Source organism: Zonotrichia leucophrys, chromosome 14, assembly GCF_028769735.1.
Source record: "Zonotrichia leucophrys gambelii isolate GWCS_2022_RI chromosome 14, RI_Zleu_2.0, whole genome shotgun sequence".
Classification (NCBI taxonomy): Eukaryota; Metazoa; Chordata; class Aves; order Passeriformes; family Passerellidae; genus Zonotrichia; species Zonotrichia leucophrys.
Genome location: NC_088184.1, coordinates 11,091,115 through 11,107,754, shown reverse-complemented (window position 1 = coordinate 11,107,754; position 16,640 = coordinate 11,091,115). Strand labels below are relative to the sequence as shown.

At 43.9% G+C, this 16,640-nt stretch overlaps 2 protein-coding genes across 6 annotated transcripts in view; both read left to right on the top strand.

Moving 5' to 3' along the window:
* The first annotated feature begins 4,432 nt into the window (after positions 1 to 4,432).
* On the top strand, positions 4,433 to 7,414 carry ZFAND2A (zinc finger AN1-type containing 2A). 2 transcript variants are annotated; one of them, XM_064726085.1, is made up of 6 exons: positions 4,433 to 4,576; positions 5,061 to 5,155; positions 5,874 to 6,005; positions 6,108 to 6,259; positions 6,779 to 6,868; positions 7,269 to 7,414. In XM_064726085.1, the coding sequence occupies exons 1-6, from the start codon at positions 4,522 to 4,524 to the stop codon at positions 7,276 to 7,278; spliced, it is 534 nt and encodes a 177-aa protein (XP_064582155.1). In that variant the 5' UTR covers positions 4,433 to 4,521; the 3' UTR covers positions 7,279 to 7,414. The 2 variants fall into 2 exon arrangements, with proteins under 2 accessions (XP_064582155.1, XP_064582156.1); XM_064726086.1 differs by lacking the exons at positions 6,779 to 6,868; positions 7,269 to 7,414 and having other exon boundaries at positions 6,108 to 6,263.
* A 2,499-nt stretch (positions 7,415 to 9,913) lies between these two features.
* The window catches only part of C14H7orf50 (chromosome 14 C7orf50 homolog), a 120,330-nt gene continuing 113,603 nt past the window's right edge, over positions 9,914 to 16,640 (top strand). The window contains exons 1-2 of one of the 4 annotated variants that reach the window (XM_064726113.1): positions 9,914 to 10,041; positions 11,350 to 11,495. In XM_064726113.1, coding sequence (XP_064582183.1) covers positions 10,035 to 10,041; positions 11,350 to 11,495 — 153 coding nt within the window. In that variant the 5' untranslated portion in view covers positions 9,914 to 10,034. Of the gene's footprint in view, positions 10,109 to 10,140; positions 10,273 to 11,003; positions 11,108 to 11,349; positions 11,496 to 16,640 lie in introns of those variants that run through there. The other 3 variants (XM_064726114.1, XM_064726115.1, XM_064726116.1) reach the window with 3 other exon arrangements.

Below are 16,640 nucleotides of genomic sequence, written 5' to 3'. Positions count from 1 at the left end.
TGGGAGCATTTTGCCTCTGAAGTTCAGGTGACAAAGCCAAGGAGATGATACAACATTCTTTACAGGCATATATCACCAAAATGTAGCCATCTGAGGTGGTCCTTCCTAGTTTATTTCATAATTTAGGAGGAAGATTTTAAAAAGGACTGTTCTGAAGAAGTGACCTCCTGCTGGTGCAGTGGCATCTGTGGGAATCAGGGGCTGCCAATGAGCCCTCAGGCACTTAGCAAGGATTTTCTAAGGAGCCTAAGGGCTGATGATGCACACTTGAAACTCAATGGGATTTAGGTGCCTAAATGCAGAAGGCAGCCTGGAAAATCCCAGCCTTTGAAGTTAAAGTAGGCACTGACAAAAAAAAAAAAAAAGGCTAAAACCCCTTAAAATAATAAATGTCAGACTAATGCCACCATGAAGGCAGTGGGTGCTGAGTTGTGCACCCAAAACAAGGCAGTGGCAGGTGGGCACCAAAGGCAACCAAGAGCATGGAAAGCTCCATCCCTGATGTCTCCTGCTCCATCAGGAATTGCAGCAGGGTTTCTCCACATCATCATTTCCCTTTCTGATGGATGCCTCCTTGTGTGGGAGTGATCCAGGACATTTGGCTGGGACATACAATGTGTGAGGAAAACAGGAAAGTGTTTTTTGCTTTTTTGGTTTGGTTTTTTTTTGTTTGTTTGGGTTTTTTTTTTTTTTTTTGTTGTTGTTGTTTTGGTTGGGTTTTTTTTCTTTTTTTTTTTTTTTGTGGAGAAGAATCTTAGGGCATTAAAAGTTGGAGAACTCATCTTCATTATTTCTCTTTAAAGTTAGTTATGAATTGAGAATGGCTCTGCTCATATTTCTCTTTTATTTGCTATCTCCCCAGGCTAAAGTGTTGTCTATTTATCTTACAGATTAGGTTACTTTTTATGGGGTTCCTCCTATTATATTTCACCTCTAACTTTGTTAGTTTGTGTTTGCTATTAAATTACCTTGAATAAAATGGGCGGCTGAAGGACATTTTTCAGCTCCATCCTGAAATGAGGTTTTTAATCCTGTTTCTGGCCCTGCCCCTGCAGCCCAGCCCACAGGGACACAATCAGGTGTGTGAGAAGGGCAGCAGGGGAGTGTTTGTGTCAACCACGGGCTCTGCAGGGTGAAGCTGCAGCAGAACTGTGCCTGCAATGCCACTGGGTTCATGTGCAGTGATTTTGGAGGCATCTCTTTAGGAGCAGGTTCTAATAATATTGACATCATCACAAGATAAGATCCAGGACTAGTTAAATCACAGCCTTGCAACTCAGTGCCCCTTTGAGGATTAGAAGAAGTCGCTGAGCTGTCACTCTAAAGCTGATCATGGACTTGTTTAACTATGTCATCCCATAAGACAGCCCTTTCAATTATGTCAACCTGTCTGCTCTCCCTAGACTCTAATTTTAGAGCAGCAGTAGCTAATATTCTTGGAAAACCGATCCACCTCCACAGATCTCTCCTCTCTGTCTGCTGCTGTTAACAGAGTATCCTGTGGGGAGATGGGACTGCTTTCCTTCCCCTCCTGTAATAAACCTAATAAAAATAGGTACCATTAGTTCCTTTGTGTGTGGTCTCTTTAAGACACTTATCTGAGCTGTGTAATGGAGATGTCATGTCTCCTCCACAGAGGGATCAGGCGGCATCACAGGGTCACTGCAATAAAAATAAAATCCAGTTTTAAGAGGCTGGTACGAAATTATGAGCTGAAAAGCAGGACATTGGGATTGGAGTTCAGAGACCTGGAAAAGGCAAATGAGAGCTGGAGTCACCCCAATGTGAATGCCACAGCAGGGGCTCTGCAGATGGAGCACTGCAGGCAATGAGGTGGCCTTGGGGACACCAGGGACAGGAGACTCATCTGTGTCTTGTGGATGGTGTTGGGAGGAGTTTGGGGCACACAAGGCAGAGAGGAGGTGGATGGGCCTGGCTGTCCTGGCCATGGGCATCCCTGTGCTGTGCTGCCATAACCCAGGTGCTGGGAAGGGGACAGACCCTCCCTGAGAGACGGGATAGGAGCACAGCCCTGGCTCCCCATCCACGCTGTGCCTGTAGCTGGCAGGGATGTTGGACAGCTGTTCCCCTGCCTTGCCATGAATGTCCTCATCTGAGGGGTTTTATCCCCCTTTGGGATGCAATGCAGGTCCTAAAGCAGACCAGGCTGGTGTGGTGAGGTGGAAAACAATGTTTAATACCCCGACGAGAGGGATAAAGAGAAGAATGTGGAACATAGGGAAAAGCAATGAGCATCCTCCCATAAAAACTAGAAAGGAAGAAGAAGGGATGGATGGGGAAAGAGGAGGCAGAGAGTCCATGCAGATACAATGGAGGGAGGGGATTGCCATCCATCCCACCCAGTGTCACCATTCTGGTAGCAAAGAGGTCAGGTCTTCCCTCTGCAGATCATTTCTATAAAACCAACACTCCACAGGCTGCCAGGGAACGGTGCCTCCCCCAGACTCCAGCAAGTTACTTACACATAGCTTTCCTTTCACAAATCCATGTTGGCTGCCCCTAATCAAATTCTGCTTCTCAAGCAATTTCCCTTGCTAATTTCCCCCGAATCAGCCCTAACCCACCTATCCCCTTTGTCACTAAGCTAGCCAGCCTCTAATCACACACTGCACTGTGTGATCCTTCCCCAAGTAATACAGGGTTCTGCACTTCCCTCTGGTTCTCAGCAGCCTAACCTGTCAGGAGCAACCTTCTAAAAATATCACTAAAGACCTCAGCTAATTTCTAATCCTCGTTTCTATTAAGATGCCTGCCTGTACTGTGTGGGTTTCCAGACTTGGGATTTACACAGCCTTCATTAAGAGCATCTAATCTGTGCAGAGCCATTTCTGTTGTTATCCACTCCTCCCTTCTCCACCATAAAACAGGATCTCTTTGGCAGCAGCTCTCCAGCCTGCAGGGCACTCTCACCCAGCCAGGGAAGACACCAATCTCTTCCTCTCTGCTTAGCTCACCCCACAGTTTTTTGGCAAGCCTTCCTGGGGAGATCATGGGGATCCCACTCCTCTCAAGTACTGGGTAGGTGCTTTGTAGGGAAAAAAAATCAGCCTTCAAGCTCAGCAGGACATATGGGGATTTTTGCACCTCCCAAGATTTGAGTTGTACAAGGAAGCTGATGCACAGCAGAGCCAAGCTCTTGAAGTACCTTGGATAACTTGACTTTCGCTTACTATTTGTATTTGGATATTTTTCTGCTATTTCCTCTTTCATTTTAAAATTCACCTGTCCCAAACTGCCAGAAGCAACCAAGTCAGAAGAACAGAAGAAATGGGGGAGAGTGCCATACTCTGGCTGTGCCCTGCCCAGGCTGTCCCAGAGCAGGTTTTGGGTGTTCCCATGGATGTGGCACAGCTGTCCCAAAAACCCCAAACACCACAGTGGAGGAGGTGAAATCAGAGTTTACCCTTCACAAACCTGTGGCAGAATCTCTGTCAGCTCAGCTGTTATGTGGAGTAAGGTTTGTGGAGCAGATTTGGTAATTTTATGGGTTTAGGAGAGAACATTAATTGAAGAGTGGGCAGAGTGTCTGGCTGATGACATGGTATCGTTTAATCCAGCAGGAATGTGCGGTTGGGAAGTGCTCCAAGTGGGTTGGCTGCCTGTGGCACCCACAGCAGTCACAGGAGTCACATGAGTGCCACGTTGCTGGGTGACGTGGAAGGTGGAGCAGTGGCACATGCCCCTCCTGGAGTTCAACAGCACAAAGTGATTGTGCAGGCACTCAGCAGATGCAATCCCAGAGCTCCCCTTTGACCTCGTGGCTCCACTCTGAGTATGAGTCATGCACCACAGCACAGTCAGGTGTTTTCTGGGAGAGCAGGTACAGAAAAACACTTTGTCATTTCTCAATCCTGTAGCAAATGTCATGAAGTCACCAGTCCTCCTCTGCTCTGTATGAACTCTGCATTGTCACACACCTCCAGAGATCAACATTTCTAAAATACACCTTGATTTCAGGGTGCCTTGTCAAATGAGACAAGCATTTAAAATAGAGACCAACTGGGGAAGTTTCCGGTCTCCATTACCAAACTCTGCCACCTGAACTCAACTCTTTGCCCTTGCTCTGTTGCCCCAAGTATTTTCTCACCCCAGTGCCTATTTCCATTCTTATTCTTATTCTTATTCTTATTCTTATTCTTATTCTTATTCTTATTCTTATTCTTATTCTTATTCTTATTCTTATTCTTATTCTCATTCTCATTCTCATTCTCATTCTCATTCATTCCCGCCCCCATTTTTCCCATTCCCATCCCCAAGCCCCGCCCCCGACCGTGACTCAGCCGCCCCCCGGCCTCCCATTGGCCGCTGCCCGCGCACGCGCGGTGGGCGGTGGGGCAGCAGAGCACGCCATTGGCTGCGGCCGCAGTGACGTCACGGGGCGGGGCGCGGCGGGAGCGTGACTCAGCACGTGGCTGCGCTGACTCAGCGCCCCGAGCCGATAAAGGCGCGGCGGCCGCGCCCGTCCTGGGGCTCTGCTCTTTGTTACCGGCCCCGTGTGCCATGGAGCTGCCGTGGCTGGGCGAGCACTGCTCCGAGCGCTCCTGCAAACAGCTGGGTAAGTGCGGGCTCGGAGCGAGCCCCGAGCAGCGCCTGCTCGGGCGGACTCGTCAAGGAGTGTACCGGAATGCTGCTGTGGTACCCCCTCAGCAGGGCTAGGGAAACAGTGATAGCTGTTCATCCTGTGCGTGTTAAATTGTTAAGGAATGGCTTTTCAAGAATAACATGATTTTTGAAACTGAAACTGATGGTTTTCTGTTTGTACTTGAGCTCTTAGCTCTTGACTAGTTGCTCACTAAGGTTTCTGCATGCGAGGAGCTCCTGAGGTGCTTATGGCTTGTGTTTGTCTTATGCTGCAGATAAAAAAGGAAAACTTACCACTCTTGCTCTTTTAGTATTTGTGAAGAATGATCTAATCTCTATAGAGATAATGGGATTGTGGCTCGACAAAAACTGCTTTAGAATTTATTTGTAGACTTCTGTGGGTACCTCAGAGTTGTTAGCTTTGTTCCACAAAAATGTTTTCTTTTTTGTTCTCCCAGATTTCCTTCCTCTGAAATGTGACGCATGTGGGGAAGTGTTCTGTAAAGATCACATCCGTTACGATGACCACAAGTGCAGCTCTGCCTACAAGAAAGTGAGTTCTGTATGACATGAGTCATAATTCGCCCTGCAAATTTGCTAAGTCATTTGTAAGGGCTGGTCTGAAACTTCACCTGTGGTTTCAATAAAAGTGGATGGGAGAACATCAAGATGCAAGTTAAAGATACATTTGGGTTTCTAATTTATAGCAACATGACATTTCAGAGGTCAGAACTGTTAGATTCTAGGTTTTTTCACTTACAATGCATCTTCCCAGAGAGGAGTGCTATATATTTCAAGTAATGTATTGTGGTCTAAAATTTTCTGGGGTCCAAGTCCTCTAAGTTGAAGAACAACAAACATGAAACTACAGAAGAAATAAATAGAACAAGTGGGTCCACAAGTGGATCCAGTTTGATCTCTGGCCTGTACTTGGGCATTGAAGTATTCAAAGGCTGTAATTCCAGAAAAGCCAAAAGGATATTTAAAGTCAACTTACCCAATACATTGCTACAATTGGTTTGGCAAAGCATTTCTGTGTGGTTTTTGGATGGGGATTTGCAGTTACTGTTTTGAAGTGTATCTTTAAAAGCATTAGCAAATGGGAACATGAAACATTTAGGGATATATTTCTAATATCTATGGGTAAGACAAGGGGAAGGACACAAAATAGGGTTGAATTTGTAATGGTTGGACTTGATTATCTTAAAGGTCTATTTCAATCTAAACAATTCTTTAATTCTGTGATGCTGATCTGTGCTGTGTGTTCTTAGAACGTGCAGGTGCCAGTGTGTCCCCTCTGTAACACGCCTATCCCAGTGCAGAGGGGGGAAATCCCAGATATTGTGGTTGGAGCCCACATAGATAAGGACTGCAAATACAACCCAGCACAGCAAAAGCAGAAGGTAAGAAAAGCTGCTGAAGTCTGAGCTGCCTTCCTGTGCCTTCAGCTTGGTCATGGCTCACAGAAAGCCAACCTTGCCAACTCCCTGTCCTCTCTTACTCAGATCTTCACAAACAAATGCACAAAGCCAGGCTGCAAAAGGAAAGAGATGATGAAGGTGGTTTGTGAACAGTGTGGCAGCAGCTTCTGCATAAAACATCGGCATCCTCTGGACCACGACTGCAGAGGGAGCAGCCAGCCCATCTCCAAGGCAGGGTGAGCTGCACTTGGGGTACTTCAGCTCCAGATGAGGTCTCAGGGCTTGGTGGGAGCTTGGACAGACAGGGAATTCTGGAAACTACTGGTCATGTCAATAAAGTAGCCATGATTTCCTCTTGCGTCTCAGGCTGAATTTCTGATGTGTCAGCCTTAATTTCTGAGCCAAGAGAAAAAGCTTGTCAAATGCTTTCCTGGATTTTCAAGCTTACTTGTGTCAGTCTCTCCTAACTGAGAACAGGCACTGGCCAACTCAAGCACCCTTTGGGGTCTAGGTATACCTACTAGAATCCTAAAGCTCTCTCCAGCACCTTGAAGTAACCAAGAATAATCAATACCCCGACAAACTAAGTCTGAACTTAGTAAAAAAATTTGTGTTTTGCAGGCACACATACCTTGACTGTTCTGTCCAGTAGGAGTGTGATATTTGTGTGACAGATGCAGATGATTAAACTGGATGGAAAAGTGAAAACACAGAGTGCATAGGTACTGAGCCTGGCTGTGTTTGTTTGTTTGTAGATATGCAGCTCTGATGAGAGCTTCTCATCCCACCTTCAAGTCCCCGGGAGCAATTGGAGTGCCATCTAATGGGAATCGTCAGCACAACAGGTATCAGGAGAAAAGACAAACCAAAACCAGGTTGTGGCAGTGCCACTGTCACACCTCTGCCTGCTCTAGAGCTGGTGGCTGACCTGTAAATGGTGTGTGGGGAGTGAGTAGAGGGGCTCTGACAGCACAGGTAAATCCCTGCTCCTCTACAATGGAGTGATTAAAGTGCCCTCATAGACACAAGCATTGGGACATCAAATTGTATCTGCAGGCTGCTCTCCCACCTGCTCAGTCAGAGGTTTGGCCAAGTTCTGGGAAAATGGTGTGTCATCCGAGTGAGGAAAGCACAGCAAGCACCTGAATTCAAATAAATGGCCCAAGCCCTTCCCTGGCATGTTGAGCTCATGTGACTGAAAGTTCCAGCTGTGCAACCCTTACAGTGCATTCTTATCTCTTACAGGTGCAGATAGTAGAGGCTCTTCACATCTGGATCAAATCCATAAAATGAAGTTAACATTTTCTATCTCTCTCTATAAATTTCTATGCAATTAACTTATTTTTGTATAATAATTATGTATGCATTCAATAAACTGCTACCCTTTCCAAGCCAATGTTATTTGTTCTTATATTTTAAATAAGAACTTTAACATTATGAAAAATATTTCATGTAAGAAGTGGAATGATGGTGGTAGGTAGAAGATTACAGTTGGTATGAAATACAGATTTGCTTGGGTGATGCCAAGCCTGAACTAGGAATCTCACAAAATGAAAAAGTGAAATACAAGCCACTGTCATATGTCTCAATCCTTTTGGAAGTGTTCTGGCTCTGCATGACAAACAACATCCATCTTGGTTTCTGTGTGTCATTGGAAGAGTTTTATTTATAAAGCCAAACCATCTTTTTTACAGGTCCTTTTTCAGGTCCTGTCTGAAGGCTGGTGCTCACACAGGCACATGCAGTAGAATTCTTCATCATTTATTATCCCTTAGAAATCTAGATTTGCAGGAATGTATTTTGTGGTTTCAGGGTGAAAAGAAAGCCAGAGAAAGTAGCATTAACTGTGTCTTGTGTAATGAGAATAAAGCCAAAATACAGCATTGTTTAGGGAGGCTGCTCTTGCTGTCTTCCTGCAAAGCTTAAACAAGTGAAGTCATGGCAGATAATGCTCCATCTATTATCCTGATCAGCTCTCTTGGCTCTTTAAAACTGCATGAGCATCCAGCTGCTTAGCTTGAGGCCTGAAATATTACAGCTTGATGAAATGGAAATGTGCTGTTAATGAACAATGCTAATTCCCCAGATGGGATCTAAGTAGACCTCTCATCCAGCTAATTGTGAGAAAAATGCCAGGGCTTTCTGATGGTGTCAGGGGGTCAGGACCTCAATTTCATGTGTCATTGGAGCCATTCCTCTGCATGCTGGGGCTTCTGGGCTGCAGTGTTGGCTTAGGGCTACCTGGAGGGAAATTGCAGCCCCTCCAATGCCCTGGAGGGAAGGAGAAGCACTGGGCAGAGCAGTGCTGAGCTCCTGGCCTGGGAAAAATCATCTCTGCTGACACTGTAAGAGATGGGAGTGCAGTTAGTGCATGTGGTTTGTACATCTTTGGGGATGCTGCAGGTGTGTAAACATTGTTGTGTCTCATTTTGAACAGTTTAATCCTTGGGGTGGGAATGCTGCCTGAGGAGGAAAAGTGGATTTATGGTGCTTCACAGGGACAGCACATAAACAATCCAACACCTTGAGTCATAGGCCTTTCCTAAGAAAGGACAGATGTCATTTCTTCAGAAAAAGTATCTGTGCTATCCCATATTTATGTTTGACCCAGTGTGATTTCTCATCCTGGACAAGTTTTTGAAGATCATCACACCTACTTGGCCAAACTGAACATGTAAAATAGATATGAGTTACACTGAGCACTCCACATAATCTAATTTTTTGCAATCCTGCAGCCAAGATTGTGATTTGATGGTATCTGTAATACTGTGTTCAACCACAGGATGTCACAATAGGATATGCAATAACACAATCTATTTTAGGAAGTCTAACATTGGAGCAAAAGCTCAAATTACAGCTTTAGTTTTAGGTACCACCACCCTCTGATTATCCCGTGTACCAACACCCTAACTCAGCCCTAGCACGCTGCTATATTTCATATACATTTTATATTTTTTGAGTAGAATTTCTAACCAGCACCCATTCCCAAACCATGCCATGCACCCCGGTGGTGCTTTGGGAAGGGAATTCCAGGGTCTGACCGTGGTGTGAGGACACGGCCCAGGGGAGAGAGGCTGTCCCAGCCCAGCAGGGATGGCTGGGGGCAGGACACCTCGCTGTGGGGAGGAGGAGGAGGAAAGCACAGGTTGTCCCTTCCCACCAGTGCCTGCAATGTACAGGGATGTGTTTGCCAGCAGAATCTGATCCCACAGCCAGCATCTCAGGGATGCTGGGCTCCAAGCAAAGGGAAACAACAGCCTTGTCTCAGGTTGTCCTGAAAAATAACGTGTCATCTAGGTGTGTGTATGTGGTAAAAACTCTGGCCTTTAAATCACTAAGGGGACTTGGAAAAGTTTGTGCATGGGGTATTTATAGAAAATGAAAACATGGAAACCAATTTGCTTCTTGGAAATTGTCCTCGGAGGTGTTTTCTCCATCTGTCAAAGCACACCCTTGGCCTCTTCCCACACATTGCACCAGACCCCATCGGGACAGGGGTGTCTCACACCACAGGATCTTTTAGGATCTGGAGCCTTTAGATCTGCAGGCTCGAAGGGATCAGAGAGCCGTTCTCCAGAGAGCCACACCTCAGTGTGTCCGCAGCGGAGGGGTCCCAGGCACGGTGAGGGGGGATCCCGGCCGATCCCTGCCAGGACATGGGGGGTCCCAGCAGGGTGCAGATGGGTCCCTGTCAGGATGCGGGCGGATCCCGGCCAGGACACGGGACGATCCGTGCCAGGCCCCGGTATGTCCCTGTCCGGATGGGGGCGGATCCCGGCCAGGCCCGGCTCGGTCCCGATCCCGGCACTCTCCCCGGCCTAAGGGCGGGGCCACAGGCGGAGCTCGGCGCGGGACGATGACGTCATCCGCGCCGCCAGGAGCCGGCGGAGCGTTCCGCGGCACACGTGTTCCTGATGAGCACTTTAATTCCAAGCGCTGCTTCCTATTGGCTAGCGGGATGATCGACATGTCAGCAGCCAACCAGATGCCGCCATTCTCCTCGCACAGCCAATGAGAGGTAGGGGGCGGGCGGCGGCGCCAAGCGTGCGGCTCAGTTGAATGTGCCGGGACAGCGGCTGCGGGAGGTGCGTGTGGGATGGGCGGGGGGCGCAGCCCCGGGTCCCCTCGGGGGTGGCGGCGGCTTCTCCGGGGGTCCCTCTGCCCGCACGGAGCTGCGGGAGGGGCGGGGAGGCTCGGTCCGGCCTGGCCACATGCGCGGCGGTGGCTGAGGGGGCTGCGGCGTGCCCGGGTGTGTGTGTTGGGTTGTGAGGGAGGGTTCGCGTTGGGATATGAGGAGGAGGGTTTGCATTGGGAAGCGCATCCAGGCTGGGGAGCGGAGCCGGCCCCCAGTGCAGGGCTGGCTGTGGGCTGGGTGCCCTCCCGGGCCGGGCACGGCTGTGCCTCCCACGTGCCAGGCCTGGCTCCGCTATCCCGGCGGTGCCGAACCTCTCCTTTGGCAGCTTCGGTTCTATTGATGTGGGGCGCGTGGGTTGTTTTGTATTTCAGTGAATATTTCAAGGTAAATGTTTGTGATTGAGCGATATTTGCCTGTGTAGTGAAACTGACGCTGAAATGGACACTGAAAGTGACGCTGAAACTGACAATGTTGGGATACCTGGGGAAGGCCACTTAAATCAGGCGCTCTGGCAGAGAAACACTACGGAGTTACAACTTGACCTGCTCTCAGAGTGTGGTCTGCAACTCCTGTCATGTTCTCCCTCATTTCAGTCTAAAATTGAAGATAAAGCCAGTGAGATAATTCTTCAAGAAGAGCTTTACCCCGTTTTAACCTATAGGAAAACAGAAAAACTTGCAGTTTAACCAGAACTAATGGTTTAAAACTCTTTAGCAATCAAATAGCCTTACATTTTGCTTATGAGTGCACACATGTGCATATTAATGAGATTATTAACAGTCATGTGAATGTATTTTGAGATGATGGGGTGTTATCTGAAGTAGGCAGTTGATCAAACAGTTCACTCTGGTGTGTTCTAACCTGCACAAAGCACAGCCTAAATTATGGGGAATTCCTACCAGGAATATCACTGAGGCATTTTCCACAACAGGGCCTCAGAGGATAAAAGGTGTGGGGATTCCTACAGGGGATTGACATTTGAGTTTTACAGTACCTTAACTACAATATATTCCTAAAGGAAACATGAAAATTCTCCAAAATGAATCCAATTTCAGTGCAGACATACATTTCATGTTTAAGTAGTCACAAATAATTACCATACCAGTGTAGTTATAGTTATACTGTCTGTATATGAAACTGATATTTAATATTATAAAGGTTCTAACTGCAGTTTGGTGGTTTCTGTTACAGAACAGCATTTTAGAATGCCAAAAATGATCGTGGAAAAAAAAGAAAAGAAGGCAGAAAAAAGAAAAAAGCTGAAGGAAGATGTGGCCCAAAAGGATGAGCTGGAATTGGAAACCAAACCAAAGAAGAAGAAGAAGCAAAAGCTGCAGGTTTGGCTCTTTAATTCAATGCAAAGTGGTTTTATTGTTGCTGTAGATTCTGTTCTGAACATGAGTTGGATTCAATTGCAGTGATTCCTTGGATGCAGTATTCCTAGAGTGAAAGCTAAAAGGAAGTGATAAATTAAGCAGAATCTGTGTGCAATCACAGCAGGCAGAGAGGTGATCTCTGTTTGTTTTGGGTGTTTCTGTGAAAAAGAGAGATTGGATGTGGGTAAAAGGTGAACCAAGTGAGGAGCTGTCATATGGCAGTCTTGGTGCAGCTTCAGCCTTCATGTGATTCTGGGTGCCTGGGAAAACATGAAAGATGTTTTCTTGGAAGTTCTCCTGGTTTTTGGACAGAATGTCAAGTGGCCAGGAGGTGTCAGCAGTCTCTCTGTATTCCTGAAAGTTTTAAGAATTATCTTATGAGAATAAAATTAGCAGTCTCAGTATGTTACTTAAGTAGGAACTTGGAGTTGGAAGGGTTTTATTGGGAGTTGTTGTTTTTTTATTGTTGTAGTTTGTTTGTTGTGATTTTTAAGTCGTGGAAATTATGCGTATTTCAAGGACAATTCAGTTCTGATATTCTTAGTGGTTACTGTGGAATGAGGATCAAGGAACTGTAAAGCAATTCAAGAAGTAGAGAGGGAAAGCAGGTTTTTTTCCTCAGGAGTTCTCGAGGATCACCTCAAGAAGCCATGGTCTCAATTCTCTTATGCTTCCTGGCCTAGCATAAAGTATATGTGAAAACTGCGTCTTACTTCCTCTGTCATGACATATGTAGTTCAATTGAGCTCATATAGCTAAAAATTAGTACTTATTTTGTTATTAGACTTTATTTCAACTCATTGGCAAGAACATATTTGAAGATCCTTTGCATTCATAAGTGTCTCTAAGTATTGCATTTAGAGTTTGGGAAACTTAATATAAAAATGCCGCTCTATTGGCAGAAGCTGTTCAGAGGTCTGTACACTTTTGAACTCAGCAGAAATGTTCCTAAGTAAGAAAAAAATACATCTTTGTCAAAGCAAGAATAGGAAATTTTGTCTTTATAGCTTCACAAGAGAGAATGTTTTTCTTTTCCTTTATATTACAGACTGTGGATTTGCTGTGCTATAATTGAGTGAAAATAATTTTCCAGGACAAAACAGTGTGAAATTGAAATGTCAAAATGAGAATTTTATTGCCTGTGACAATCTGTAATTTCATGTAAAACTGCCAAACAGCCAAGGTGGGCTTCAAGTCCTGGCTAGTGGGGCCGTTTTGGACCATCTGATGTCCAGTGTTCAGTTCTCAGAACACAGAAGAGTTTTGAGGGCTGTGCAGACTGCAGGACTGTGAAAGAAAGAGCAAAGAGTAAAGGAAAGAGGAATCCTTAATGCTGTTAGGGAGCACCACTAAGCACAACAGTTCTTGGAATCATAAAAGTTGATGCCAGTGGGTGGCTTGAACATGTATATAGTGAGTTTTAGGGAATGCCATAAAAGGTCCATGACAAACCACTTCTTGGCATCAGCTTTATAAACTGTAACTGTTGATAGAGGAACGTCTAAGTTAATAGAGCACTTCTTTTTTATTTTATTTTTGAAATAACTGTTGAGAATGAAAAATATGAGGCAGATCTTAAACAGTTTTACTTTAGAAGTGGTTAAAAAGTTAATTGCTTGGCAGTTTGGTGGTTACTCAGTGTAAGTACTCCCAGCTTTGTGTGAAATGCTTGGTTAAGGCACACTGGCATTTTTGCTTTAAAGGGATTTTGGTCATCAAATCTTGTCAGCGTGGAAAGTGTAACAGAGAACAAGGTAAAACTGCTCTGTGGGAACAGGAAGATCAGGAGGATCTCTGGGGCTGTGCTCAGTCAGTGAATGGTTCCAAGTAAGAAATTTGGAGCAAAAGTTAGGCAACTGCTGAGGAGGTTTATTCTGCACCTTTACTTAGTTTGATTTCTGTTACTTTAAAATAAGCTGGAATTTTGCTAGATCTACAGGAATTCTGACTCATGGTGCCTGCATTCTGATGAGCTGTGATTGATTTTTAATGCAGTAACTGAATTAAAGAAAACTCTTCCTGGCATTCTGAAAGTAAGGATGGGAGGGCTCCAGTTTTTCCTAAGGAGTCTCATGTGTGGCAGAAAGAAGTCAGAGTTTTTGGTGGGACAGAAGTTTCACTGGTTCATTAAGTCATGTTCCTGTGATTTACTTTTTTTTTTTTTTTTCAATTCTAGTACAACAAATTTAATCTCCAAAGTGGGAAATACAAATGTCTAATTGATTTTGTTACAGAGCTGGAGGCAGGTTGAGGTGTGTTTTCAGTGGCTGGATTTAGTGTACACTGATCATTCCTTCAAGAAATTTATTTCAAAAATTCTCACCAGCCTTAGACTCAGGCATTTTTCCTTGGAACAGCTTGACCTTTCACAGTAATCTTGATGTTTTATTGATTTTCATCTACTCAATTTCTTCTGTTTACACTAAATAGCAATAAGCAATTCAAGCCCAATATGAATGCTTTCGTGAGTGATCTTAGAACCACACAGCTGTAAATAAGACATCTCTAGTGGAGCTGAGTTTTGGAGTTTAAATAAGTTTAAAAACTTAATTCAGCCTTTCAGGTTTTTCTGACTGATTCTCCTAATGTTACTGTTCTATTTACCTACTTGGAACAATCACACATATTAAACAGATTTTTTTTTTTTAATCACTAGACAGAAGTTTTACCTTTTTAATAATGACATTTATAGTTTGCTAACATACTTACATGTTGAATGTTACCTTACATGCTAACATACTTATATGTTGATGAAATGGAAATGGGCTGTTAATGAACAAGGCTAATTCCCCAGATGGGATCTAAGCAGACCTCTATCAGAGTGTTTAAGTTTTTCCTTTCACACTGCAACATGGGTACGATGAAAAGAGATTTAAAATGTGCTATCTAGACTGGTGTTTGAAGTTGACTATTGGCTTCTTAGGTAACAACTGTCTGACGGATCTTTTCTGACAAGTTAGTTTTGTTTCAGTTCTCTGGAAAAAAAATTTAAGAAGATTGCAATATTGTTAATGTGTCATCTTGAAATAACAGAACCCTTAGGAGTGTTTCTTTGCAATTACCCCTGTTTTGCTTCTGATTGTGGATTTCTTCAGACTTATATCTGCCCCAATGGCACAAATCTTTCTGGAGCAGCAGTCCTGCCAGGTGCAGCTCTGTAGGTAGGGGACAATGAGTGGCAGCTTTGTTTCCCTGGGCTGTTTGAGTTCTGCCCAGAGTGAGTTCTCACTGTGTCAAAGGATTTGTCATTTATGGGCAGCCCTCATTGCTGCAGTGCTGTTTGCAGAGCTGCTGGCTTTCTGCAGAACAGTAGGAAATTCTTTCAGAACAGAACATCTATTGGGCAAGATTCAAAATTCGTAATCCATAGAAAACAATATTAATTTCCTGTTCCTTCCCAATTTAGTCTAGTGAATGTTGTAACTTCAAGGAAAATGACGATGACTAAGGGAAGATCGATCTTTATAAATCAAATCACCTTGTTCATGGTTGAAGGGTACTTGAGGTAATGCTCATACAGCCAGTGGGTGTTTCCTTCTAATTCCTTGTTATCTCCAGCATTGCAAGTGCTTGGAGGAGGAGGAATCAACGTTTTCCTCAGATAAAGGCAAGATCAGTGGGAAAGGAATTTAATTTCTGAGATTCCATACAGATACTACAAACAATGGCAAATAAACAAGTAGCTCATAATGTTTCTTTCATCAAAGTGTGCAGGTGCCCAAACAGTAAGATTTGTTTACTAAATGGAAAAAGGCAAAATTTGTAAAGAAAGGGTTTTTCTGTTTGGTGTTTTGGAAGTTATCATAAAGAGCAATATAGAATACTTAAACTGCAAAGCAAGCCACAAAAAAAAGATTCTTTAAAATCACTGGTTGGAAAACCCTTTAAAATTATGTTTAAGCTGTGGAGATAAACATTTTGGGCATGAGCTTGGTGGAATAACTGGGAATGCTACTTTGATATGATCTCTAATGCTGCTTGTAATCAGGTAACTGGGGTAGTAATTTGAATGTTTAATGAATGCAAACCAGACATTGGTGCGCACTGATCCAGCAGATACTGTAAAGCTATCATCAGACAGTGTATTTATTTGTTTGACAACCCACTAATTCATCCCAAAGCCTGTTCTTGAAATAATGAGTTGTGGATGATTTGCAAACAAACTCAGTAATCCTTTATTGTTCTCTTAATTTATTTTTCTAATTAATGGGAAGCTTATCTTGTAGCCATCAAAATAACTTGGTTTATATTTTCCCATCCTAAAAAAATGCCATGAAGTTAACAACTTAGTGTGATGTTGCAGGATTTTTTTCTGATTACCAGGCTACCAATATTAACTGTATTTTATATACATTAAAAGTATATTTTGGAAACTGCATTGCAATTCCCCTGTCCCCTCTTCCTGCACTTGTTCGTTTTGCTGTACTTGCTTCATCCTCTGTTGTAAGCATTAGCGTTATCTGAGGTTATTGATTTTTGTTCAAGGAATATGTAAAAATCTTAAATATTAAAATTAAATATTAAATATTAAAATAGTCAAAGAAAAAAAAGGAAATAAATTCTGAAGAGTTATTTTATTTAGCATAATGCCCTAAAATAAAAACCTTGTCTCATACTGGGTTTTTTGGACCAATTTTAAAATATTTTTAATATGCAAATAGAGTCTTGTCCATATTATGAAGAGAAGATGACATAATCTTTCATCTTCCCCCATCCCTCCATCTCCCCCTGTGCCTTGATGGAAGGATACATCAGCAGAAAGCAGTTTCCCAGAGATAAAGGGGGAATGGGAGCTGTTTCTCAAAGTGGCCAAGTTAAATGTCAGGATGGATGTTATTGTGCTGGGTTTTGTCAGTCTGTAATTAAAATATTGGGCCTATTTCTCTTTGCTTTGGGCTACCTTTCAGTTGAATGTTTATTTTTGGGTTATTTGTTTGGGGTTTTTTACTTGCACAAAGACAAGTTTGCTGGCCCACTGTCTCTCAGTGCCTCTCTGTATGGTGGCCTTCTGATAGTTATAGGAAATAATTACAAAGCTCTAAATCCATGTGGCAGTTATGGCTTACTCTGTGACATCTTGTTTGGTTTATCTGCTTTCTTATCTAT